The following is a 27824-nucleotide window of genomic DNA, read 5'->3' as shown; positions in this document are numbered from 1 at the left end:
AATAGTCCACTTTCTGCTGCGTCTGCGTGACGTAGTATTTTCGCTCATCTCATTCATAAATCTGAGGCTGGCGATAAACAAAGGGGAGTTCGGGTGAGAATTACGCACTAGTATAAGGTTACGCTTGTTTATATTCACAGGTCTTAATTAATAACACGTTGACCACGAGTTCAACAATTATTACCGGGATACGATAGACAACATAAAAATGATTCATTATCGCTGAAACTGTTAAAAAAAACATTTAAATATAACAAGAATATTCTCTAAAAAATGTAGTCTTGCTGTTTTTAAATAAGGTTTGGAATTTTGGTTTCTAAATAACTTAATTAAAAACAAAAGTTTAATTATAGTGTTTTTTACTTTTAGTCGCATATTTACCGCATTATAATGTGTGTTATGATAGGCAAACCATACATTAGTAAAATTCAATCTGCCTTCGCACATAGAAGGAATGGGTCAATTAGGTGCTGCGTTTCCTTTGCTTACTTCAGTTAGAGGTCAATTCTTTACGTAAAAGCAATCACAAGGCCCCGGCTTCAGAGGAATTGCGGAGCGTTCTTACATAATTAAAGTCGTAGTCGCATGGTATTTGTGTTTAGCGTCCTATTTGGTCACGTGGTTCTTTTTCGCGGGTGTTTTGGCATTCATGATATGAGGCTATTAATAGATGCGCCTGTCGATAAACAAAGGAAAGTTTACGGGCGATAACAACGCAATAGGTTACGCTCTCACATACAACTCAATGACGTAGTACAGGTCGTAAATTGAGAGATTTGGGAAAAAGTTGACGCTTATTTATATTCTCAATTTATAAAACGTTGAACATAAGTTCAACAATAACTTCAGCGATACGATAGACTAAAAAAAATCATAATCGCTTAACCCGAATATAACAAATAATTTATAATAATAATACGAATGACCTGTTTCATAACCTCGTTGAAGCTACTACATCGGGTATTTCTGGAAAGCGTTCTTGGTTCTCAACACATAGCGGCGATATTTTGTATTAACGGGTGCTAGCAACGCAATAGTAGAAGCTTAGTAGAAGGGTTAGCTTGTTTATATTCACAGTTCTCAATACATTGACAGTTGGATATGAGTTCATCAATTACTCAGGCATACTATAGGCAACCTCGAAAATGCTTTATAATCGCTAAAACCGAAAACAACTAAATATATTATATTAAATATATTTATAACAATACATGTCTTTTAAAAATGTAGTCGGCGTATACGCCGACTTTGAAATAAAGTTAGCAATTTACTTTTCTAAATAATTGAATACAATTAAACAAAAGTTAAACTATTGTGTTGTGTTTTTCACTTGTAAGCTGCATATTCACCGCATGAAATGTGTGTTAGCATTGTCAAACCACACATTAGTGTGAGTAAATAAAAAATATACTACGGGAGAGCACTTCATATGTGTCCTCATATGCCTTGTTATGAGTATCTTTCTTCATTATCGAAATATATCGTATGTTTATATTTGATTTAAACGCAGTTTTCTTTCGTCACATTTAAATCACACGTCAATAGCGCCGTCATGCGAAAATGGGTCTTATGCGTTTCGGCAAGCGTTTGTTAAACCCAACATGTGCTCTTGCGCAGTCAGGCCATAGGCGACGCTGTTCGCTTTAAAATCACTCAATATGTTATGTTTCTCCTTACCAGAAGGAGGGATAGCTGAGTGGGCTATTTATATGAAGGGCGCATATGGAATAAGACCCATTTTCGCATGACGAGGGTCATTACAAATCTCATTGCGAATTGAAAATCCCACATTTAAAAACAATGCTTTTTGATACAAAATTGAATTCAAAATAGCAAACTTGTTAATAATGGCAGCCTATCGACGCATTAAGGAATGATTTCCAGACGTGCTGACCAAGTACGGCAAACATTGTGGTATGATAATTAAACGATTTTCTCTTATCGTGACACTATACTATTTCGCTAATGATTGTTTTCTCATCTTGGAGGCGAAATTGAAATTCTGCGAGATGGATTGTAACGCGTAATTGTAACAGGGCCACAATTTGTGTCGTTTGAGCATACAGAGAGTAGTCCGGAATTTCTTACACTGAACAGTGCTACATCCTTTGAATTGAGCACATACGCAGTGATGTAGCAAAAATTCAGAGGTTGTATCTCGAATCAGCTTATTAAATATTCGAAAATATTCATGCGTGTCTGTTGGCGTTATGTTAAAGTCACTAAGATGAAAACTGAAACAGCTTCGCCTAAAAGCGCATTAGTGCTCTATACCTATGTTTATGTTAGCGTTGTTGACACCGTGTGAACTGCTCGGGTAACAAGTAAAGCATAAACAGCAATGTTTATATACTTTTATTCCTCCATATACAAGATACGAAGATTATTGTATATTTTGAATTTGTATATGGTGTCAAAAATCAAAAGTTTTGTACACGGAACTTTCATTATGAATTTATATTCTTGGTGAGATAGTCATTTGATATTAGAAAAAATATTCCTTTAATATGATGGTGACTGCAAATTTTCTTTATATTAAGTTCTCATTACCATTTTCATCATACTTTCTTTGCTTTCAGAACTTCCAAAAAAGCATGCTGTTTTTATTTTGTCTTAGTTATTTCTATGAAATAATAAGGATGATAAAAAGTGCACACAAAACTCGACCCGTGCGCTATGACACACACTTTTTTTAAGTTGAATGGCGTGTGTTCATTTCAAACTTGCGCTTGATTTTGAAAAATGAATTGCGTGTTAAATTATGCAATAGCGAACATCTTCAGTGCCTTCAGCGCTTTGATTATACAGGTCATCACCGGAGTTCGCGGTCAGTAAAATAATCGTTATATAATAAAGACGCTATCCGTGAACTAGGTTACCTGGAATTTTCTTTAGACCAGAAATATGTTAAAAGAAGATATTCAGCAATATAATTATGGTATGTCAATAATAGATTCTTAATGTGTTTTCAACAATACAATGATAAATATTATTTTTAATAAATTTAACAATAATTATTCCACCATATTGCCTAATGTACTAAAGTGATATTATGAGCATGTAACAGTTTATAGGTGTCTATCGCAACCGTTGATTATTTTTGATGTTTCTACTTCATATACACTTATAGTAATTAATGCAGCATCAACATACTAAAACAATATACCAGAAAGAGAAAAATAATGCATTTGAATATTAACCGTACTTTCGTTTGACAACTGATCATGCGTTTACGAGTTGAACCTAAATTTAGTTTTAGTGCAGATTTGTTCATACGACACAAAGACACAATATTGTTTTACGGATCATTTCGGCTTACAGGACTGGGTGGGTCACGTAAGAATATCGAATATAAAATATATTTTTATAAACAACTGGTAGCAAGGTGAGTTGCAGATAATTGATCAGTAACCACATTTTAACTAACTATTTTGACCTGTTAATTCTTTTCAGCTCAATTCAACAGTGCAAAATGCCCATAATATCACTTTAAGCATGAGCACGATGATTCTCGATGTACTGTTAATAATCGAATCAAATAGCAATGCCCGACAAACCACTAAAACAAGTTTGTTCTCGTGTGGCCGGTTGACTCATATGTTTAAATTTCACTTCCATTCTTCTTTTGGTTTTCTGTTTTGTATCTATAGGTTTATGACCAGCAATATGTTATAATGTAAAATAAGCCGCGAAAACTCCCCGTAACATCCCGTACTGCGTGTGATGCAGCTAAGAACTGCACAGAAAAAGACATTCGCTATCCTTGATCTCATTCATTTAACTATTTACGCCGTATATCTTTTTTAAAGATATTTCTTGTTTAATTATTTTTTTAGTTACCCGTTGTTTATTATAATGCATACACATACTTAATCAATAAAAATCTTCCGGCAAAACGTCTCCTTAAAAATAGACAGTTCAACTATGTACATAGATATCGACAATATCTTTTTTTTTAAAGAAGACGTTTTGTTGGAAGATTTTTATTGATTTAGTATGTGTATGCATTATAATTTACAACGGGTAAATAAATAAAAAAATAATAATACAGTTAAAACATTGCCATCGAGCGCCTATGCTTCAAAGCGGTTTCGTCGAATAAACAAAAGGGAAAGGAGTGAAATGGTCCTTAATATTCTGAACGACGAACGTCGCGTATAAAGTGACACGCTGCTTCTTGTCAGCGTCGTCCGATGTGCGGGACGTTTCATGCGAATTTCTTGTTACTTTTTATATTTTGCTAAAATCGCTATAACAATATGCATGTATACCAAAGCTATAATTGTAGTGGGACATAGCGCCGCTGCATTTGCAAATTTTTTCGTCGATTGTATATTTTTTTTCAATAATTATGATATGATATAACTTGTGTCATGAAAATTAATACATGTACTAATTAAGATTTTTACCTGATAGTGTGATTCGTAGATTCGATGACAGGTATGAATATCCCAATTTCCAAATGCATTTTAATAATTTTGTAATTTGAGGAATGCCTCGCTTGCAGGAAATTCGTCGGGACAATACGTCATTGACCTACAGCGCTTGTTAATTTGTTAAATGTTTCTAAAGGACACGTGCACGTAAAATGTCAGCGCAACCTTCAAGGATTGTTTGCTATGCAGTTTTTAGGGTTTCGGTGAAGGCTATTCGGGAACACAGACGATACGTTCCAGCCGACCCCTCTGGGTCCCGTTTTACCAGAAAGAGGCTCATTTCATTGGAGGACGCGTCAAGATGCAGATTAAGAAATGATTTCTAGTCTCGAGTGCTTATGTTGAACGTGCTGTTGAGCTCGTGAAACAAGCGTGATGGAGGAAACCCACACACACTAGCCGGAACAAGCACAGTTCATGGACAGATCCTCGCTTTAATCAGGGACCTACACATGTATACAACCATGTTTGTAAAGGTCCCTGTTTTAATCTTTTTTATGCAGCACAAGGTTTGTTGATGTTTGTACAGGTTTTGCACAGACCGATGTTCTACAAGTTACTTAAACAATTCCACTATCGTATTTGGTCTAACTTATGGACAATATCATGATCAACACCGAGGTGTCATGGAAGTCAAATCAATAAGCATATACCGGTACTTCTTGATGAACTGAACCGACATCCGTCGCAACTTAAATATGTAAAACTTTATTTGATTGAAATGTATGACGGTGTACGCCGTTGCGTTAAAACAAGAAAGAAGAAAACGAACATCAGACACAATAAAAATCTGTGCTTATTTTTATCCGCATCTATACACGGTAATCTACGCCCCTGACAATCCCTTTCAAATGGATTACATTAGTAGCATATGGTTGATTCGTGCAGTCTCAACCTTGCTCAGTAAAGAGCAAATTACTGACAAAACCTGGCTTGATTAGTGAAAAAAATGACATAGTTTAGCTCTTGAAAAATATATTTGTTTACTTAACTGCCAAAATTAATTAAATATATTACCCTGACAGAAAACAAATATCGTCTACCAGGGACCTATGTTTGTATAGGTCCCTGTGTCTACATAGCAACTTAATTTAAAACGCAATATACAACAAAACAATTTATTGATCAAAAACACACATCAGCTACCATTATCGACCTGAATTGAAATACGCAGTTTAACAGCAAATATGCATTATAATATAATCACTTATTATGTAATTTTAGAACACCATTAGTTTTTTGTCTATAAAATGTATAAAGTAAAATGTTATTCCACATGAAATAACGACAGTAATTGCTAATGCTTCATATATTTCTAAAAACAAACGAACACAAGTGTTGTAACAAGAGACATTTAATTATTATTATACACCCATTTTATGCAATAATATGTACAGGTTAGTAGCTTCTTGATTACGCAAATCACCCTTAAGCTAGTGTTCACATCTTACGTATCACAAAAATGTACCAAGACAGTTGCCTGCAGTGCCATACATTATATTTACCACCACTTTTTTCACTACTGAAAATGATTGCGCATTTATTAACTTTAAAAAATGTAAGTGTTTTAAAAGAAATATTGAATTCATGCATTACAAATATGAAGTTCAAAAAATAAACTCAAGTTTGATTGGAGATAAAAGATGCTGAATAAATTTTACTCCAAATTACTATCTACAATTTAAATGAACAAAAACAACAAGAGGGCAATGTGGACGTGAAGAGTTCAACGTACACATGGCCTTGAACAAGATTAAAACACGTTGAAACTGTCAAGATACAAAAACGGATCAAGATCCAACAAGGTTTGGTAAACATTTTAGCTTCTAAAGCGTCTAGATATTGTCAAGAGAAACCGTCTGACCCAGTGTTAAGATTTACGGTAATCATAACTGTGGCCTCTAGAGAGGTGATACGGTTTTTCTGAGATTTGACCTGGTGACCTAGTTTTCGGTCACATGAGACTAAGATATGAACTCAGCATATATATTGTCGAGAGAAACATTCTTAGCCAGTGTAATCAAGATTGAGTTATAGATGTAGTAGTCTCTTGAGTGGTTACAAGGTGTATCTGAGGTTTGACATGGTACGATAGCCTTTGGACTTTTCATCGTAATCAGGAACATGCCACAACATGCCACATGTTGTGAAAGCATGATATAAAATGTCTGATTTGAAAAAGGGGCCTTACTTTGGTAATTTTTAGTGTAAAACGATAATATTTGCTAATGCATAACTTTAAATCGTAAATAAGAATGCCTGCAAGTTTGAATGGTTACCTTGAAAAATGAAGGAGAACACAAGTTTGTGTTTATAGACAGACAGACAGTTGTTGACACACAGCTCATAACGCCAGACATAGGGATATCACAATAGCTTACCATAAGCTCTTTTTGCTAAGGTGAGCTTCAAACAAAAATAGAAAAATAAAAATCTGTGTATTCTGGACAGCTGATATGTAGCTAGTCTTCTATATAATTATAGAGAAAATATTCCCTTTATTTTACACTAGATGATATATCAAACATATGTCAAGGTGCATCCATTTTAACTTGAATTGTCACTTGCATGTAAAAGGTACACACAAACACTGGCATGTGTTTGTTTCTTTATATCTACAAAATATATTTCATTAACAAACAAAAAGGACATCTAGAGAACAATCAAGGTATAAATGATCATGTTTTCGAATGATAAACAAAATTGATCTTGAGTGTATTGATAAATCAGTAGAAACAATATGAAAAGTATATAGCAAAAATATCTTTGGCAAAATATTTGGACCGTGCTCTCTAAAAAGAGGGTTTAATGCATGTCCGCACAGGCTAATCGGGGACGACAGTGTCATCTTTAATGTTTTTTTCGTTTAAATAAAGTCTCTTTCTAGCAATAAACCAGTTTAGGCGGAAAGTGTTGTCACTGATTAGCCTGTGCGATCTGCATTAAACCCTCTATTTAGAGAGCACGGAAGCACGAAGCACATGCATTAAACCCCCTTTTCACAGAGCATGGCTCATTTATTTTTAACAATTATGGTAATGATAAATGTTCATAAGAAAGAAATCATTTATAAGACTAGAGAATGATGCTGAAAGTTGTATATACATACTAACATACATTATTTTTGAATAAATGGTCTTTAACTACAAATTTTGATCATGAAATATCCTAGGAATGCCTAACATAGTTTAAATCAATAACTATTATTTATATACTTTAATTTCACATAATTGAAGTAAGTTTTTGGTATATAGATAAATTCTAAAACAGAGACAATCTATGTGGGACTTAATGTACCTGTACATTTATCAATTTATTAATAACTTGTATATAAATGAATCCAATGTAAAATTGCTTGAACAATATGGCAACATTTGACAAATAAAAAGGTGTCTATGACGTGATGTTCTGACTAGCCACGTCAGCAAATGACTCATATGCATGGCTGTTGATGTAGTAGTCATGGTAATAGGCGAGAATGGCGATTGGTTGACCAAGGATTAGGGACAACCAGACCACCATGTTTCCCAGCTTCCAGTGGATATAGCGGCTCTGAATGAGGGCCAGGGGCACCTGAAACATGTAAAATAGTAGAAAACATTGGTGCACATAACTAATGACTTCTAATGCAATGTTTGTAGTATTTTACTACATACAATATTCCCACTCTGTATACTTTAACCCTTCACCACTAAGATAGCATTTGTAGTCCCTTAGAAAGTTAAATTTAATTAAAGGCCTTTCTTACTAGATCCAAGTTTTAAAGGCTTTAGTTCCAACCCTTAGATACTGATGAGCAGTAAACAGCATAAAACCTGAACAGACTTTGAGTTACTTGCAGGCTGTTCTGGTTTTATGCTGTTTCCACATAGCCATTTTCACTTAGCTCCTGAGCGTGAAAGGGTTAAGATGCACACAAATGGCAGGACCTTTTCAGAGGAAAATTAATTCAGCAGTGGAAAAGCTTATAATCATATTTTATTTTAGTACATCAAAATCATTAACTTTACAAAATCGTAAACGTCACATTGGGGATTTGTAAATAAACATGAAAATACTGATAAACATCTGCATTCTTAGTTTAGGTTGAACCTATTTTACTTATGTAAGTTTGACTACTTCAAAATCAAGAGGCTTATAAAAAAAACTTTTAAAGTCCATGGGAAAAACCAATGCTTCAACTCTTTCATAAAATAAAATTTAAACACTCCAGAGTAGGGATTGAACTCAGAACCTTTCAGTTGTATTTGGGATACAACTTCTATAACACCATAATTGTTGAAACTAGCATCCTTTAACCCTTTCCACATCAGAAGAAAAGTTAAAATGGCTAACTCGCAGTCTGTTCAGGTTTTATGCTGTTTGCCGGTAATCAGTATCTAAGGGTTGGATATGAAGCCTTTAAAACTTTAATTTAGTAAGAAAGGTCTTCAATTAAATCTAACTTTCTAAGGGACTACAAATGTGTGAAAATACGTAACTTAGTGGTGAAGGGTTAAGGCTGAATGAACTCTGCCACAGTGGTTTTAAGTACTGAAGTATTACTTTGTGACTAATGATCTGTACATGTGTATACATGTAATAATAGAAATAGAACCATTCATTCATGCACAACTAATACCATATTTTCTGGGATATATTTGGTGTACAATTGGTTAATAAAAAACATCCAAACAAATCACCGACAATGATTATCACTTGCGCCTTTATGCATTTCTGAGTCAGACTTAAAATGTTTTTCATAATTCGGGCTTTAATTTTTTTCAATTTGTCCACATATAAGACTGAATAAAAGATGCAGGTATTTATCGTCTCGAAAAAAGTTGTATCTTATACTCCAGAAAATATGGTCAGTACCGATTCTGGTTGTCACTCACCTGTCCTAACATGCCCATGAACGCCCACAGCTTGAACATGTGTAATGGAATGCTTACTAAATACTGAAAAAGATGGTAAAAACAACGTACAATTGTTGGAAATACTATTAAATGTTGACCCCACAATTCTCAACTGAAGTAATTAACTGTAATATAACTGCCTTCATCACTTGTTATGTGGAACAGGATCTTTAGATTGAATTACAGATGATCAACTTATGTCCTTTTTATTCCAATCCGATAAATGCAGTGACATTGTAAAATTGATTAAATAAGTGAACTGACCTCATGGAAAAATGCAGAGAGACAGAAAACTGCAATTGATGCATTGAGCTTTGACCAGCCCATCTTCAGTAGCGGCTTATATAGATGCCTGTAACAACACAGACACACATACACGTGAGCCATGTTCAGGGACAACACTGCTGTGTACATGTGGGCAAAGAGGCATCCCAGATTAGCCTGTGCACTTTGCACATGTAAAAGTGCACATGTAAATCAGGGAAGACAATTTCTGCCATAGCTTTGCTTAACTCTTAACCACTTAGATACGTATTTTGATGCATTTGTAGACCCTTAGAAAGTAACATTTAATTTAAGACCTTTCTTACTAAAATCAAGTTTGAAAGGCTACATTTCCAACCCTTAGAAACTGATGAGCAGCAAACAGCATAAAACCTGAACAGACTGCGAATTACTGGTTTTATGCTGTTTGCACAGAGCCATTTTCACTTTGCTTCTGAGTGAGAAAGGGTTAACTTCGTTTCAAATAAACGAAAAAATTCTGTCCCTGAATAGCCTGTGCAGACTGCACAGTCTAATCTGTGAAGACACTTTACACACATGCATTTAGCCCTGTTTTCCCTCACCAAGGCTTATGAGTCAATGAGTTCACAACTGACCTTAAGAGTTTTGATTGACAGTGTTTACCCTCTGTGGATCTCAAATGACTTAAAAACACTTATAATCATATATTGCATGAAACAACAACACATCTTACAATTGTCTGAACTGATTAAGGGATCTTGAACACAATATATTGGAGTTTGAAATTACTGTTCTGATATCAAACACATTAGGAATACATTTTTCTAACTACAATGTGCAATAATGATTGTTTTCTGTTCAATATATTTTATTTTATAACCAATAGGTGTGTGAAGGTCGAGGCAGTAGTACGTAGTATAGTGTTCTGACAGTTATCTCTTCTCATTATCAGCAATCACTCTATCTGCTGACTTGGCCATTTATGAGTGCGGCACTGTATTTGAACTCATCTGATAAAGGTCACAACACAGTGACCACAGCATAAGGTCACATAAACAGAAGTCATTGACCATGATCTTGTCAAGGTAAGTGGATGTCCAATAAAGGGGAAAGTCCCTGATAAAGTCAGCTGAGGACAAGGCTAAGGCCAGAAAAATTGCACAAATTAAAATTTCAGAATATTAACCCTTAACATGCTGGGAAATTTGTCATCTGCTAAAATGTCATCTGCTGAATTTCTAAAATTAGCATTTTATTTGATTTTTTTTCTCCAAAGAATACTATCAGAATAGCAAACAGTTTGGATCGTGATGAGACGCCATGTTCTGTGGCGTCTCATCTGGATCCAAACTGTTTGCAAAGGCTTTAAAAATACAGTTCCAGCTCTGAAAGGGTTAAGGCTGCTTACAAAATTCAGGCAAAGTACCACTATGCAGACTGGAATTGGAGCCTGTAATGGTTACCAGATTAGCAGACTTTCTTGTCAGATATCGTTTTTGGACTTTTGTGGACACTGGACCGATTAAACTAGGTCCTTACTGTTAGCACCTATAACAATCGCCTGCCAACCGTACCTTGTGGCCCATCTGTGAACAGGGATGTTCCAACTAGACCAGAATCCCAGAACTGTATCAGCGTTCCTGAAAAACACAATTTGCTAACATACTTCTAGTATTCACCCAACATGTAGATTTATAGACCCACATATATAGAGTTATATAATATTGTGAACTTTGTCCATGGTTTAATAATAGACACAGCAGGTCTAAAAAAAGTTTTCGTGGCCAAAAAGTGAGTCTTATTCATTTAATTTACATTATTTGTGGCAATAAAGTGAGTCTTATCGAAAATTTTTTCACTATTTGTGACAAAAAAGGGATTCTTACCCTTTTAATTTACACTCTGTGTGGCCAATCAGTCAGTCTTATTCATTTAAATTACACTATTTGTGGCCCAAACTGTAAAAATTATCCATTAAATGTACACTATTTGTATCTGAAAATTATTCCTCATCCATTTAATAAACACTAAGTGTGACCAAATATGTATCTTATCCATTTAATTCACACTATTTGTTTAAACAAGACTATTGTCAAGCAATATAAGTCCCCTACCGGCTCCACCATTGTTAGAAATTCCACCATTTTCAGAATTTTTTATATATTTGTTGCCATAGCAACCAGAATTTTTGACGTAGGAACAAAATGAAATGACGTGCATAATGTCCATATTGTCATATATCCATGTTTCAAGTTTCAAGAAAAAATATTAAGAACTTTAAAAGTTATTGCAGGATCCAGAAAACCACCATTTTCAGCAGTATTTCTAGTCTATTTGTTGCCATAGCAACCATAATTCTTAACGTAGGAAAGCAATGAAATAATGTGTATACTCTCCATATTGCCATCTATCCATGTTTCAAGTTTAATACAAAAATATGAAGAACTTTTTAAGTTATCGCAGAATCCAGAATAGTGTGACGGACTGACAGACTGACTGACACACGGAGCGCAAACCACAAGTCCCCTCCAGTGAAACCGGTAGTGGACCAAAAAAGTGAGTCAATTCTATTTAATGGACACAATATAGGCCAAGAAGTGCATCACATCCATTAAATGTACACTATTTGTTGCCAGAAAGAGTATTATCCATTAATTTATGCTATTTTGTGGCCTAAAAGTGAGTCTTATCCATTTATTGTTCACTATTTGTGATAAAACCTGAGCCTCAGCAATGTTAATTACACTTTTTGTGATAAAATAATGATTCTCATCCATTTAATTTACTGTGAAACCATTATTATTCGTCCGACATTAATTTTCGCCTTTTCGTCCTTCGACCGATGGACGAATTCAAGATCCTAACGAACAATCATGTCCCATATTTGAAACAAATAAGACTGAATTACCGTAGGCATGAAGCATTTAAATCCAGCGTAATCGAAATTAACACTTGCACACTCGCAAAATGCGAGAAAAAAAGATTGAAAGGTAAGTAATAAGCCACTAGTATTTTTTGCAAATAAAGAAATAGTGAAAAAAAACGAGTTATATTGCTTAATGCGTTCGACAGCGTGAACGCTAAACCGTAGGTCAATTTTTTTAACGTCCGAATACCCATATGCGGAAGCGCGCACCTTGTTTGTTGACTGGTATACTTATAATACAGATACACAGATGGTATTGATACAAAGAACATGAAACAGTCGACTATTCACACTCAAGTTAAATCCGGTTTTGACACAAAGGTGTGTTCATTGTACAGTGTACTGACAACTGACATTTCCTGTAAAACGCGAATGCAATAAGGCTGTATCGAATGCGTCGACTTCGTTTAGGTATAATAGTGTTGATTAGCGCTAATTGTTAAGAACTTTATTACCCATTGTGTGTATTGTGTTTTTCAGGGGTGTTGCAGATTTTACAGCCTACACGCGGCGAATCCGGATTAAAGACAATACTATTAAACGCAATTAAAATATGACGATGTGTGATCAACACCTGACTGAAATATATTCTGCGCTTTGTTACAAATTAATAAAGAACATTTTGATTGATTGATTGATTGAACATCAGACTTTTTTTTTTTTCAAAACCAGAAATGGACGAATTTAAGAGCGGACGAAATAGTCATTTTTATGAAAAGGGCGAAATTTTGTGCCGACGAAAATAAATGGTTTCACAGTACATTATAAGTGGCCAAAAAGTGAGCAAACTGCACAGGCTAATCAGGAAAAAAAAGTCCCCTTTTATTGTTTTTGTTTAAATGAAGTTCTGTTCTAAAAGAAAAACCAGTCTAAGCTGAAATTGTCATCTCAGATTAGCCTGGGGCTGAGTCATCGGCAACCACACTTTACGCACATGCATTAAGCCCAGTTGGGACTGAGTCATCGGCGTCCACACTTTACGCACATGTATTAAGCCCAGTTTTCCCAGTACAAGACTCATAGGGTAGCTCTCAACATCACATACCACCAGTCCTTGTAGAACTCCCGGTCCCCGAACTTTAGCACCTCAGCAAGAACATTCAAGGTGGAATGGAAGAACCAGTAAAAGAACATGAGCCAGATGAAGTGGTTGGGTATCGCCAGTTTCAGCAGACGCTCGACGCACCGCGCCGCGTCCAACTCTGACAGGGGCTTCAGAGAGTTATGGACAAGGGGGAGAATCCACTGCTGGATACAAGCGCCTATCAGTTGAATGATGAACAGCTGAAATAAGAAGTTGTGTCGCATATCAGAGACAGTAATATTTGGGTGTGAGTCATCTAGTAGCTGCCACTGCTTGTTGCCCAAACAAAGAGTGTTGGTACAATAGATATGAACCATGCTCTATGAAAAAGGGGTTTAATGCATGTGCGTAAAGTGTTGTCCCAGATTAGCCTGTGCCGTCCGCACAGGCTATTCAGGGACGACACTTTCCGACTAAACTGGATTTTTGCTTAGAGAAGACTTTCTTGAAACGAAAAATACCATTAAAGCAGAAAGTTTAGTCCTGATTAGCCTGTGTGGACTGCACAGGCTAATCTGGGACAACACTTTACACACATGCGTTAAACCCCTTTTCCACAGGGCATGGTCCATATATAGTATAAGAATTGTTCAGGCTATGGGTAAGGTAGTCATATAGCAGACAGCATAATTATTTTTGAAATATTAACTATAGAAAGGAAAAATGGCGACGTAAATCACAATACAAACATGCACAAATGAGTTCTTCAAATAATGTTTTAAGCTGCCGATTCTTTCCTTATTTTAAACAAGTATTTGTATTTTAAACAACTTCTGCATATTAAATAATATCTTGTATTGAGCCATTCTACATGACCTATGCATATTCCGAGTGCCTGTCTTATTGCAATTTTGTATACTGCAAAAAGAGTCAGAGTGCTTTATCAAGGTACCTGACCAGAGGAAAGTTTTCACTGATTTCATTTTTTTTATATATTAATTTGCATGGGAGACATACAAATCAAAAGCACATCAACATATAATAGAAACATTAAGAAGTCAAAATAAATTAGATTGAGCATTGATCATTTAATGTGCTTGTTAAAACTATTTCAATTACATTTGTATTTAAAAGACCAACAGGAAGTTAATATGGATATGAAATTCAAGCAAACAAACCATTTCTATCAGTCTTTTCAGCAAGAATCTTTTCCTAATCCTCAGAGTGTGGGGAAAGTTCAACTCATAGCACAGTGTAGGGGCACACATGAAGTAGTACAGATCTGAAAGAGAATATTGTCAAGCATTTCAAGCCAATCTTGATATGTCTATTGTTAACATTATTGAAGTATATTGTATAAAAATTCCTTCATGTGAAGAGTTATGAAAGTTTATAATAATTTATCATCATAATCAATAATCTTCTACCTTATTACCATCACAATCCTCCTCCTCACCATCATCATTATTAACAAGAGATGTGTTTGTCCGAAACCCAATGCCCCCTACTGCGACAAAAGGCAATCACCAGAAGCTACCCATAACCACACCATGAGCACAATTGGTGAGCTTATAAACAGAATATTACTTTAGGAACATAACCACACCATGAGTACAATTGGTGAGCTTATAAACAGAATATTACTTTAGGAAATCGTTCACAGAGTGGGTATCAGTCAAGTAGCTAATGTTATAACGTATCAAACTCGATGGAGCCTCATTAGTCATACGAAATAGCACAACCCACAACACTAGCACATATTCATTATTATATACCACAAAATAGTTCAAATATACATTAATCTTATTTCATTTTAAACAAAACTATTATATTGACTACAATAATATTCCGTAGTCTGAATTTGTATGATTCATAATGATAATATTCTTATATCAGGCACAACATCCCGAACAACGTGAAACAAAAAGATGACATTTGTTTGGACTCTAAACTTGTGTGGGGTTAACGCTGGTATGACAAAAAATGAGCTGTCATTTCTGTTATGCAAAGTATCTTTTATTTGTAGATTTAATAGTGTTTTTTAATAGAATTTTAAGACTTCAGGAATAAATGGAAGTCTTTGTTGCGAACAAGTTGCACTTCTTGTTGCAAGTCAAAAGAAGACTCTCACACTATTTAAGCTTTACTAGAGATCCATCAAGATTATAATCCTTCATTTACGTAACTCTTTGATTATGTCATTAAAAACAGTCCAGTAAGTTTGGTATTCCGGAATGATAAAAAAAGAGGGCCTAAAAGGCCCAAAGTCGCTCACCTGAGATAACAAGATATTATTAGGACAAATCTTCTGACCAAGTTTCACGAAGATCGGAAAATAAATGTGGCCTCTAGAGTGTTAACAAGGTTTTACTATATCAATATAAGGAAAAATGCCCCGCCCCCTGGCAGCCATGTTTTTCAACCAACCGGCATCATTTTTTAACTCATCCAAGATATTATCGGGATGAATCTTCTGACCAAGTTTCATGGAGATCGGACAGTAAATGTGGCCTCTAGAGTGTTAACAAGATTTTACTATAGCCATATAAAGAAAATGCCCCGCCCCTTGGAAGCCATTTTTTTCAAACAAACATAATTATTTTCTAACTCATCCAAGATATCATTAAGACCAATCTTCTGACCAAATTTCATGAAGATTGGACAATAAATGTGGCCTCTAGAGTGTTAACAAGGTTTTACTCTAGCCAATAAGGAAAAATGCCCTGCCCCTGGTGGCCATGTTTTTAAAGCAACCAAAACCATTTTCGAACTCATCCAAGATATCATTGAGACAAATCTTCTGACCAAGTTTCATGATGATCGGTAAATAAATGTGACCTCTAGAGTGTTAACAAGGTTTTACTATAGCCATATAAGGAAAATAGCCCCGCCCCCGTGGTGGCCATGTTTTTCAACCAACCGGCATCATTTTTGAACTCGTCAAAGATATTATTGGGATGAATCTCCTGACCAAGTTTCATGAAGATCAGACTATAAATGTGGCCTCTAGAATGTTAACAAGATTTTACTATAGCCTTATACAGCCATATAAGGAAAAATGCCCCGCCCCTTGGCGGCCAAGTTTTAAAAGCAAACGTAACCATTTTCGAACTCATCCAAGATATCATTAAGACAAATCTTCTGACCATATTTCATCAAGATTGAAAAATAAATGTGGCCGCTAGAGTGTTAACAAGGTTTTACTATATATAGCCATATTAGGAAAAATGCCCCGCCCCTGGCGGCCATGTTTTTCAACCAACTGGCATCATTTTCGAACTTGTCCAAGATATTATTGGGATGAATCTTCTGACCAAGTTTCATGAAGATTGGACAATAAATGTGGCCTCTAGAGAGTGTTAACAAGATTTTACTATAGCCATATATAGCCATATAAGGAAAAATGCCCCGCCCCTTGGCAGCCATGTTTTTCAAGCAAAGGTTACCATTTTTGAACTCATCCAAGATATCAATGGGACAATTCTTCTGAGCAAGTTCCATGATGATTGGAAAATAAATGTGGCCTCTAGAGTGTTAACAAGGTTTTACTATTGCCATATAAGGAAAAATGCCCCGCCCCCTGGCGGCCATGTTTTTCAACCAACCGGCATCATTTTCGAACTCATCCAAGATATTATTGGGATGAATCTTCTTATGAAGATCAGACAATAATGAATCTTCTTATGAAGATCAGACAATAAATGTGGCCTCTAGAGTGTTAACAAGATCTTACTATAGCTATATATTGCCATATAAGGAAAAGTGCCACGCCCCTTGGCAGCCATGTTTTTTCAAGCAAATGTAACCATTATTTAACTCATCCAATTTATCATTGAAACCAATCTTCTAACCAAATTTCATGAAGATTGGACAATAAATGTGGCCTCTAGAGAGTTAACGAGGCAAATGTTGACGCCGCACAACGCACTTTGCACAACGGACAAAAAGCGATCACAAAAGCTCACCATAAGCAAGTTGTGCTCAGGTGAGCTAAAAATAGTGAGTGACATAAAACTGAACTGGTATCTGTAGATATTTACCGACTGATATAGCCTGTGTTTTCTTAAGATTTCAAGGAGCCTGTGTTTTCTGAAGATTTTAAGGAGCCTGTGTTTTCTGAAGATTTAATGAAGCCTGTGTTTTCCTAAGATTTTAAGGAGCCTGTGTTTCCTGAAGATTTCAAGGAGCCTGTGTTTTCTGAAGATTTTAAGGAGCCTGTGTTTTCTGAAGATTTCAAGGAGCCTGTGTTTTCTGAAGATTTTAAGGAGCCTGTGTTTTCTGAAGATTTTAAGGAGCCTGTGTTTTCTGAAGATTTTAAGGAGCCTGTGTTTTCCTAAGATTTTAAGGAGCCTGTGTTTTCCTAAGATTTTAAGGAGCCTGTGTTTTTTGAAGATTTTAAGGAGCCTGTGTTTTCTGAAGATTTTAAGGAGCCTGTGTTTTCTGAAGATTTCAAGGAGCCTGTGTTTTCTTAAGATTTTAAGGAGCCTGTGTTTTCTGAAGATTTTATGGAGCCTGTGTTTTCTGAAGATTTTATGGAGCCTGTGTTTTCTGAAGATTTTAAGGAGCCTGTGTTTTCTGAAGATTTTAAGGAGCCTGTGTTTTCTGAAGATTTCAAGGAGCCTGTGTTTTCTTAAGATTTTAAGGAGCCTGTGTTTTCTGAAGATTTTATGGAGCCTGTGTTTTCTGAAGATTTTATGGAGCCTGTGTTTTCTTAAGATTTTATGGAGCCTGTGTTTTCTGAAGATTTCAAGGAGCCTGTGTTTTCTTAAGATTTTAAGGAGCCTGTGTTTTCTGAAGATTTTATGGAGCCTGTGTTTTCTTAAGATTTTATGGAGCCTGTGTTTTCTTAAGATTTTATGGAGCATGTGTTTTCTGAAGATTTTATGGAGCCTATGTTTTCTTGAGATTGTAAACAGGTATCTAATTCATAGTCATCTTACTGTTTAAATTGATGTTTTCAGGATAGTTGATGAGCATAGTCTCTTCCTTGCCGTTGGCAACTGGAGCTGAAATTGCAAGAAAACTTGTAACAAAACCAGAGGGTGTTTTTGAAAAGCATCTGAACTTGTGCCCAACATAAACCATCATACAGTATTTTTACTGATAAACACAGATTGATGACCTCTAAAAGGTAAACAGGTCACTCAGTGGTGTAGAATATATGGTGTCCACCTAGCGATCGGGAGGTCACGGGTTTGATCTCCATGGTGGGAGCGTTCTTTAGATTTTCCCGGTAGACACCATGTACTGGTAATAGTCCCAGGAAACAGACTCGAGAGCGTTTCAATGAAGCCATAGGCTTTCTATGCAACAAGCTAAAATAAATAGGTTTAATCTAAAAGGTAAACAAATAGAGAATGTTTCAGAATGTTATGTATGTGTGTTCAGTTTCTATTGAACGTTTCATATTTATTATTCTAAAATTAATTATAACACACCTCTTACATGTGAAGTATAAATCTTCACTTACAAACTTCTGATACGAAAACAGACTTAGTGCATCGCAACATGTTACCTAGGAAACAAAAATCTTCACTTACAACCTTCTGATACTGAGACAGACTTAGTGCGTCATAGCCTGTTTGGAGACCCGCACTGCCTGCAACACTTGTTGACAGAGGCGTAGGACGCCAATATGAAAACAGACTAAGTGAGTCGTCATATGTTAACTAGAAAACAAAAATCTTCACTTACAACCTTCCGAAATTGAGACAGACTTAGTGCGTCGTAGCCTCTTTGGAGACCCAGACTGCCTGCACCACTTGTTGACAGAGGCGTAGGACACCAGCTTGAGGAACATCACCGTGTACATGCCCAGAATAATGGTGGAAATCACTGAAGGGAAGAAAATATTTGCCAGTAAGTAGCTTTTATTATTTCACATTGTCTATTCTGAAACTTGTATGTAAGCATATATTTCACAATTGAATTACTTGCTGTATTCATATTGGAGTTTGTTTAAGCATATCATTTACCACTGTGATACTAAAACAGCGGTTCTTTTATCTATTTTACTCAATTCATGTACAAACACTAATGATCAAATGGAAACTGTATTTCATTATATTCAGACAAAAAGTTCACAAACAATTATTTCTAGTGAGCTGTACTGGAATTATTTATACGGGGTATCTCACTCATATTAAAGATTTGACCCAAACAGATGGCATAATTGTTTGGTAATATTGGAAGAATAACTTGATTGAATAAGTTAAATGAATATCTCATGCACCTAAGCTATGTTAAGATATAACAAGAGCACCGCCTTGCGGGTGCAGACCGCTCATCTATTTTCTTTTTAAAGGTGAAGGGACTCTCATTTTCAATCACAAAGGAGGGAGGAGTGGAGTGAAGAGGGGTGTATAGTGTGGGGTTGTGGACATTTATTACATTATCTTCCAAAAAAGCGAAACAAAAAAAAAATAAAAAAATAAAAAAATTGGGGGGGGGGGTTGGGGGGGCGATGGGGGGGGGGGGGGGGGTATGGGTGCGATGGTTGGACGGTATTTCAAACATAACAGTTTTAAAAAAAAAATGGGAGGGGGGGGGGTATAGTGTGAGGGTGTGGTGGTAATTTGTGAGATGATCTTAAAAAAAAAAAAAAAAAAAAATTGGGGGGGGGGGGTGGGGTGGGGGGGGGGGTGGGGGTATAGTGTGAGGGTGTGGTGGTCATTTGTGAGATGATCTTAAAAAAAAAAAAAAAAAAAAAAAAAAAAAATTAGGGGGGGGGGGAGGGGGGAGGGGGGGAGGGGGGAGGGGGGGGAGGGCACGGGGGATGGTTTGGGTGGAGTCTATTGTGGTATGTCAGGTAAGAGTAGTTTCATCAAAGTATCAATCAAATCTAATCATAAATAAAGAAGTTATGGCAATTTTAGCAAAATTTAATAATTTGACCTTGAGAGTCAAGGTCATTCAAAGGTCAAAGTAAAATTCAAGTTGCCAGGTACAGTAACCTCATGATAGCATGTAAGTATTTGAAGTTTGAAAGCAATAGCCTTGATACTTAAGAAGTAAAGTGGATCGAAACACAAAATTTAACCATATATTAAAAGTTACTAAGTCAAAAAAGGGCCATAATTCCGTAACAATGACAACCAGAGTTATGCAACTTGTCCTTTTACTGTACCCTTATGATAGTTTGTGAGTGTTCCAAGTATGAAAGCAATATCTATGATACTTTAGGGGTAAAGTGGACCAAAACATAAATCTTAACCAAATTTTCAATTTTCTAAGTATAAAGGGCCCATAATTCCGTCCAAATGCCAGTCAGAGTTACATAACTTTGCCTGCACGGTCCCCTTATGATAGTTCATAAATCTTGCAAGTATGAAAGCAATAGCTTTGATACTGTAGGAATAAAGTGGACCTAAACACAAAACTTAATCAAATTTTCAATTTTCTAAGTATAAAAAGGGCACATAATTCTGTCAAAATGCCAGTCAGAGTTACATTACTTTGCCTGCACAGTCCCCTTATGATAGTTAGTAAGTGTTGCAAGTATGAAAGCAATAGCTTTGATGCTTAAGGAATAAAATGGACCTAAACACAAAACTTAACCAAAATTGTCAATTTTCTAAGTATAAAAAGGGCACATAATTCTGTCAAAATGCATGCCAGAGTTATCTAACTTTGCCTGCCCAGTCCCCTCATGATAGTAAGTAAGTGTACCAAGTTTGAATGCCATAGCATTGATACTTACTGAGAAAAGTGGAACTAAACGCAAAACTTAACCAAAATTTTCACTTTTTTAAGTATAAAAAGGGCACATAATTCTGTCAAAATGCACGCCAGAGTTATCTAACTTTGCCTGCCCAGTCCCCTCATGATAGTAAGTAAGTGTACCAAGTTTGAATGCAATAGCATTGATACTTTCTGAGAAAAGTGGACCTAAACGCAAAACTTAACCGGACGCCGACGCCAACGCCAACGCCAACGCCAACGCCGACGCCAAGGTGATGACAATAGCTCATAATTTTTTTTCAAAAAATAGATGAGCTAAAAACCATTTGAATTTTGAGAGGTAAATGGTGCATCCAGGAAAAATGTGACCCAAAAAGTCTTAAACAGTGAATTTCGCATTTTTTTCTATCAATAAAGGGAAATCACTCTGAAGTGCCTGGAGCATATTGGCTCCATATTATGTCAACACAAAAAATTAAGTGAAGATTTGATGAGAACTGTGGACCTTGAAAAACAATGATGTGCTGCCCACAACATGAGTTATGTTGAGAGCCTGGGAATCAACCAGTGAACCTCAGAGTTATAGTTCAGAGCCCTGTCAAACCAGCCAGCTTACTTGACCAAGTCTTTAAAGACATTAAAGACAACATGGTGCTTAAAATAGTTCGGAAAATTATGTCCATTATAGTACACATTTGTACAAACTGTTTTATGATTGTTCAATTCAAAACTGTTAGAGTTAAATAAACACAAAACTTAACTTTTTTATAAACAAACAACATATCTGTTATATGCACACATAACTTACAAGGGTTGGGCTCCAAGACTAGAACTATCGCCGCGGGAACAAACACCAGTAAGGTCAAGGTCACCGCTTGGATAACAAATGCAACATGTTCCGAAAACCACCCCTGAAAGAGAAAGTGATTTTTAAATGTGCACTTGAGTCCTGTTCTGAGAAAACTGGGCATAAAGTTACAGGCTAATCAGGGATGACACTTTCCGACTAACTTGATTTTCGGTATGGAGGGACTTCCTTGAAACTAAGAATACAATAAAGCGGAAAGTGTGATTATCCTGTGCGGACTGCAATGCTAATCTGGGACGACACTTTACGCACATGCATTATGCCCAGTTTTCTCAGAACATGACTCAAATGTGCATTAATATCACACTAATCAATGGAATATGATACTTGCATGTATATAGAACTTAGAAGTGGTATAATATACCAGATACTATATTATAGCGCACCCTTTGTTTCTATTCTTTAACAGTAAGGAAAAAACACACAAAATAATTCGAATGTGATTTAATTGCTTCAAAATTCAAGAACATAATCTTTAAATACCTAACAACAGCATTTGTGGATTATTCATTGCGTCATAATTGTCAAAAATAGAAAGGCAACAAACAATGTCAGTTTCAGAACTTATTTGGCCCATTATTTATTTGAAAATTAAACAATGAACAGTATACACAGGCTCATCAGGGAGGGCTCTTTCTGCTGTAACTAGATTTTTGTTTTGAAGTGACTTCCTTTCAACAAAAAAGTTCATAAAGTGGAAAGTGAAAATACTAACCTGGGATGACACTTTACACACATGCATTAAGCCCATTTTTTTCCAGATCACAGCTCAATTTTGTTTCCTTAAAACTATTTGAAACCTTACCTTTTGTATGGCCTTTTCTGTGTTGTATATGGCAAGGATGAACACATTGGAACCTGAAATAAAACAAGATTTCTTTGAGAAATGCCCCCCAGTAAGCAAAATATGAAGTTGCTATGTAGTTTATCTGGGTTGCCACCCACCTGATGAAATAAAATTCCCTGACTTTTCACTGACTTGTCCCTGACTAAATCTTGGTTTTCACTGACCAAATCTACCCATTTAATGTTTCTTTTATTCTTTAACATATAATATCTAACAACGTACAAAGCAGTACTACTTGTACACTAATCTATGCATGATGCAAGGCTATATAGTAAATAATAGTAGTAGTAGTAGTAGTAGTAGTAGTAGTAGTAGTAGTAGTAGTAGTAGTAGTAGTAATAGTAGTAGTAGTAGTAGTAGTAGTAGTAGTAGTAGTAGTAGTAGTAGTAGTAGTAGTAGTAGTAGCAGTAGTAGTTGTTGTTGTTGTAGTTGTAGTAGTAGTAGTAGTAGAGTAGTAGTAGTAGTAGTAGTAGTAGTAGTAGTAGTAGTAGTAGTAGTAGTAGTAGTAGTAGTAGAAGTAGTAGTAGTAGTAGTAGTAGAAGTAGTAGTAGTAGCAGCAGCAGCAGCAGCAGCATTACAATACCAATACTTAAGAATGATCAAATGGGAAAAGGTAACCTAGCACTGGCAGTAAATATGGGGCTCATCTACAGGTCAGATTTGGAATCTCTGCTGTAAATGAGATTTTGAATGAATTAAAGGGAGGCAAATCTGTAATAAAAAGAACATGCATAAACCGTAGTTGTTTCCCTTGTTTGAACCATGCTAAATCCTTATAAATTTATAATGCCTATTTCCAGTAACTGTGACCTTCACCGGTGACCTTGACCTTTGACCTAGTGACCTCAAAATCAATAGGGGTCATCTGCGAGTCATGATCAATGTACCTATAAAGTTTCATGATCCTAGCCCCAAGCGTTCTTGAGTTATCATCCTGAAACCACCTGGTGGACGGACCGACCGACCTACCGACCGACATGAGCAAAGCAATATACCCCCTCTTCTTCGAAGGGGGGCATAATAAATCCAACATTAATGAAAGTTAATATGAATACAAGCAATTTAACTCTTTCTGTAAGAGCTTGCTTTGCAATTCCCCAAATTAGCGCATGGCCATAAATCAGATCAGTTGGCGAAAGAAATTTTCATTTGGTGACAGTTTTCTCTCAATAAAACCCAACAAATATCGTGACAAAATATGGTAAAGTTTCCTGTAAAATATTTAAAGCCACAGGAAACCCTGACTGACAGCTTACAATGAGACACAGGGAGCCCTTACTGACAGTAAACACTGAGCCACAGGGAGCCTTGACTGACAGCTAACAATTAGCCACATGGAGCCTTGACTGACAGTTAACAATGAGCCAAAGGGAGCCTTGACTGACAGCTAACAATGAGCCACATGGAGGCTTGACTGACAGCTAACAATGGGCCACATGGAGCCTTGACTGACAGCTAACATTGAGCCACACAGAGCCCAGATTGACATCTAACAATGAGCCACATGGAGCCTTGACTGACAGCTAACAATGAGCCACAGGGAGCCCTGACTGACAGCTAACAATGAGCCATAGGGAGCCTTGACTGACAGCTAACAATTAGCCACATGGAGCCTTGACTGACAGTTAACAATGAGCCAAAGGGAGCCTTGACTGACAGCTAACAATGAGCCACATGGAGCCTTGACTGACAGCTAACAATGAGCCACATGGAGCCTTGACTGACAGCTAACATTGAGCCACACAGAGCCCAGATTGACATCTTACAATGGGCCACATGGAGCCTTGACTGACAGCTAACAATGAGCGACAGGAAGCCCTGACTGACAGCTAACAATGAGCCACAGGGAGCCTTGACTGACAGCTAACAATGAGCCACATGGAGCCTTGACTGACAGCTAACATTGAGCCACACAGAGCCCAGATTGACATCTTACAATGGGCCACATGGAGCCTTGACTGACAGCTAACAATGAGCGACAGGAAGCCCTGACTGACAGCTAACAATGAGCCACAGGGAGCCCTGACTTACAGCTTACAATGAGCCACAGGGAGCCCTGACTGACAGCTAACAATGAGCCACAGGGAGCCCTGACTGACAGTTAACAATGAGCCACAGGGAGCCCTGATTGACAGCTAACAATGAGCCACAGGGAGCCCAGACTGACAGCTAACAATGAGCCACAGGGAGCCCTGACTGACAGCTAACAATGAGCCACAGGGAGCCCTGACTGACAGCTAACAATGAGCCCAAGGGAGCCTTGACAGACAGCTTACATTGAGCAACAGGGTGCCTTGACTGACAGCTAACAATGAGCCACAGGGAACCCTGACTGACAGCTAACAATGAGCCACAGGGAGCCCTGATTGACAGCTAACAATGAGCCACAGTGAGCCCTGACTGACAGCTAACAATGAGCCACAGGGATCCTTGATTGACAGCTAACAATGAGCCACAGGGAGCCCTGACTGACAGCTAACAATGAGCCACAGGGAGCCCTGACTGACAGCTAACAATGAGCCACATGGAGCCTTGACTGACAGCTAACAATGAACCTCATGGATCCTTGATTGACAGCTAACAATATGCCACAGGGAGCCTTGACTGACAGCTAACAATGAGCCACATGGAGCCTTGACTGACAGCTTACAATGAGCCACATGGAGCCTTGATTGACAGCTTACAATGAGCCACAGGGAGCCCTGACAGACAGCTAACAATAAGGCATCCTTGATTGACAGCTAACAATGAGCCACAGGGAGCCCTGATTGACAGCTTACAATGAGCTACAGTGAGCCTTGACTGACATCTAACAATGAGCCACAGGGAGTCCTGACTGACAGCTAACAATGAGCCACAGGGAGCCCTGATTGACAGCTAACAATGAGCCACAGGGAGCCCTGACTGACAGCTAACAATGAGCCACAGGGAGCCCTGACTGACAGCTAACAATTAAAAATACAAGAATCAAAAGATTAAAAAAAATAGTATTAATATTTTCAAACAAAGTCTACCTACAAAGTTCCTGTTTGATTGAACTAATTTCTTAAAGTATCTGTCCTGATTGCTTAACATTACGCTTGGCTTTAATGACCAGCAAATTTAAATTATAACGTGTCCATTATTCAATATAAGATTTTCATTTCTAGCATTGCTAATACAGTCTGTGTTACATTATGAAGATTCTAACTAAGAATTAGACCCAGATTAAATGTTCTTTCTAAGAATCAGGCCCAAATTGAATTGTGTTACCACTAAATGACCAGATTGAAAATTCTTAAATAGACTTAGACCACAATTGAATTAAGCCATATTACATGTTCTTACCAAGAATTAAGGCATATTGCAAAGTTCTTTCAAAGAACAAGAGCTGTTTGTAAAACATGCATGCCTCCCATATGGGCTGTCAGTTGTAGTGGCAGCCATTGTGTGAATACATTTTTTGTCTCTGTGACCTTGACCTTTGACCTGAAAATCAATAGGGGTCATCTGTCAGTCATGATCAATGTACCTATGAAGTTTCATGATCTTAGGCCTAATTATTCTTGAGTTATCATCAGGAAACCATTTTACTGTTTCGAGTCACTGTGGCCTTGACCTTTGACCTAGTGACCTGAAAATTAAAAGGGGTCATCTGCCAGTTATGATCAATGTACCTATGAAGTTTCATGATCCTAGGCCTAAGCATTCTTGAGCTATCATCCCGAAACCATTTTACTATTTAGAGTCACTGTGACCTTGACCTTTGACCTGTTGACCTGAAAATCCATAGGGGTCATCTGCCAGTCATGATCAATGTTCCTATGAAGTTTCATGATCCTTGGCGTAAGCATTCTTGAGCTATCATCCGGAAACCATTTTACTATTTCGAGTAACTGTGACCTTGACCTTTGACATAAAGACCTGAAAATCAATAGGGGTCATCTGCCAGTCATGATCAATGTACTTATGAAGTTTCATGATCCTAGGCATAAGCATTCTTGAGTTATCATCCGGAAACCATATAACTTTTTCGAGTCAATGTGACATTGACCTTTGACCTAGTGACCTGAAAATCAATAGGGCTCATCTGCCAGTCATGATCAATGTACTTATGAAGTTTCATGATCCTAGGCCTAAGTGTTCTTGAGTTATCATCCGGAAACCATCTGGTGGACGGACCGACGGACGGACAGAAGGACCGACGGACCGACATGTGCAAAACAATATACTCCCTCTTCTTCTAAGGGGGGCAAAAGCATTATTGATTTATCATCCGGAAACCATTTTACTGTTTCGAGTAACTGTGACCTTGACCTTTGACCAAGTGACCTGAAAATCAATAGGGGTCATTTGCCAGTCATGATCAATGTATCTATGAAGTTTCATGATCCTAAGCGTAAGCATTCTTAAGTTATCATCTGGAAACCATTTTACTATTTTGAGTCACTGTGACCTTGACCTTTGACCTAGTGACCTGAAAATCAATAGGGGTTATCTGCCAGTCATGATCAATGTACCTATGAAGTTTCATGATCCTAGCCCTACGCTTTCTTGAGTTATCATCCGGAAACCATCTGGTGGACGGACCGACAGACGGACCGACCGACATGTGCAAAACAATACACCCCCTCTTCTTTGAAGGGGGGCATAATTAGGCCTTATTGCATGTTCTTGCCCATAATTTGGCCATTATTGCATGTTCTTGACCATAATTAGGTAATATTGCATGTTCTTGCCCAGAATTAGGCCATATTGCATGTTCTTGCCCAGAATTAGGCCATATTGCATGTTCTTGCCCAGAATTTGGCTGTATTGCATGTTCTTGCCCAGAATTAGGCCATATTGTATGTTCTTGCCCATAAATAGGCCATATTGCATGTTCTTGCCCAGAATAAGGCCATACAGTATGTTCTTGCC

At 37.0% G+C, this 27824-nt stretch overlaps 1 protein-coding gene across 3 annotated transcripts in view; it reads right to left on the bottom strand.

Moving 5' to 3' along the window:
- LOC127846566 (diacylglycerol O-acyltransferase 1-like) overlaps window positions 1-27824 on the bottom strand; it is a 63606-nt gene that overhangs the window by 8125 nt on the left and 27657 nt on the right. Inside the window, exons 6-15 of one of the 3 annotated variants that reach the window (XR_008033550.1) lie at window positions 22884-22936; window positions 22019-22121; window positions 19225-19365; window positions 18471-18536; window positions 14709-14812; window positions 13552-13790; window positions 11155-11220; window positions 9599-9686; window positions 9314-9376; window positions 4410-8009 (exon numbers count right to left, since the gene is read on the bottom strand). Coding sequence is in view for 2 of the 3 variants with exons in the window: in XM_052377957.1 (XP_052233917.1) it covers window positions 7830-8009; window positions 9314-9376; window positions 9599-9686; window positions 11155-11220; window positions 13552-13790; window positions 14709-14812; window positions 18471-18536; window positions 19225-19365; window positions 22019-22121; window positions 22884-22936 (1103 nt within the window). In the remaining variant the exon portion in view is untranslated. Of the gene's footprint in view, window positions 1-4409; window positions 8010-9313; window positions 9377-9598; window positions 9687-11154; window positions 11221-13551; window positions 13791-14708; window positions 14813-18470; window positions 18537-19224; window positions 19366-22018; window positions 22122-22883; window positions 22937-27824 lie in introns of those variants that run through there. The other 2 variants (XM_052377957.1, XM_052377956.1) reach the window with 2 other exon arrangements.

This window comes from Dreissena polymorpha, chromosome 9, assembly GCF_020536995.1.
Source record: "Dreissena polymorpha isolate Duluth1 chromosome 9, UMN_Dpol_1.0, whole genome shotgun sequence".
Taxonomy (NCBI): domain Eukaryota; kingdom Metazoa; phylum Mollusca; class Bivalvia; order Myida; family Dreissenidae; genus Dreissena; species Dreissena polymorpha.
Note: the sequence above shows the minus strand (reverse complement) of the source record. Positions and strands in the feature narration are given on the sequence as shown.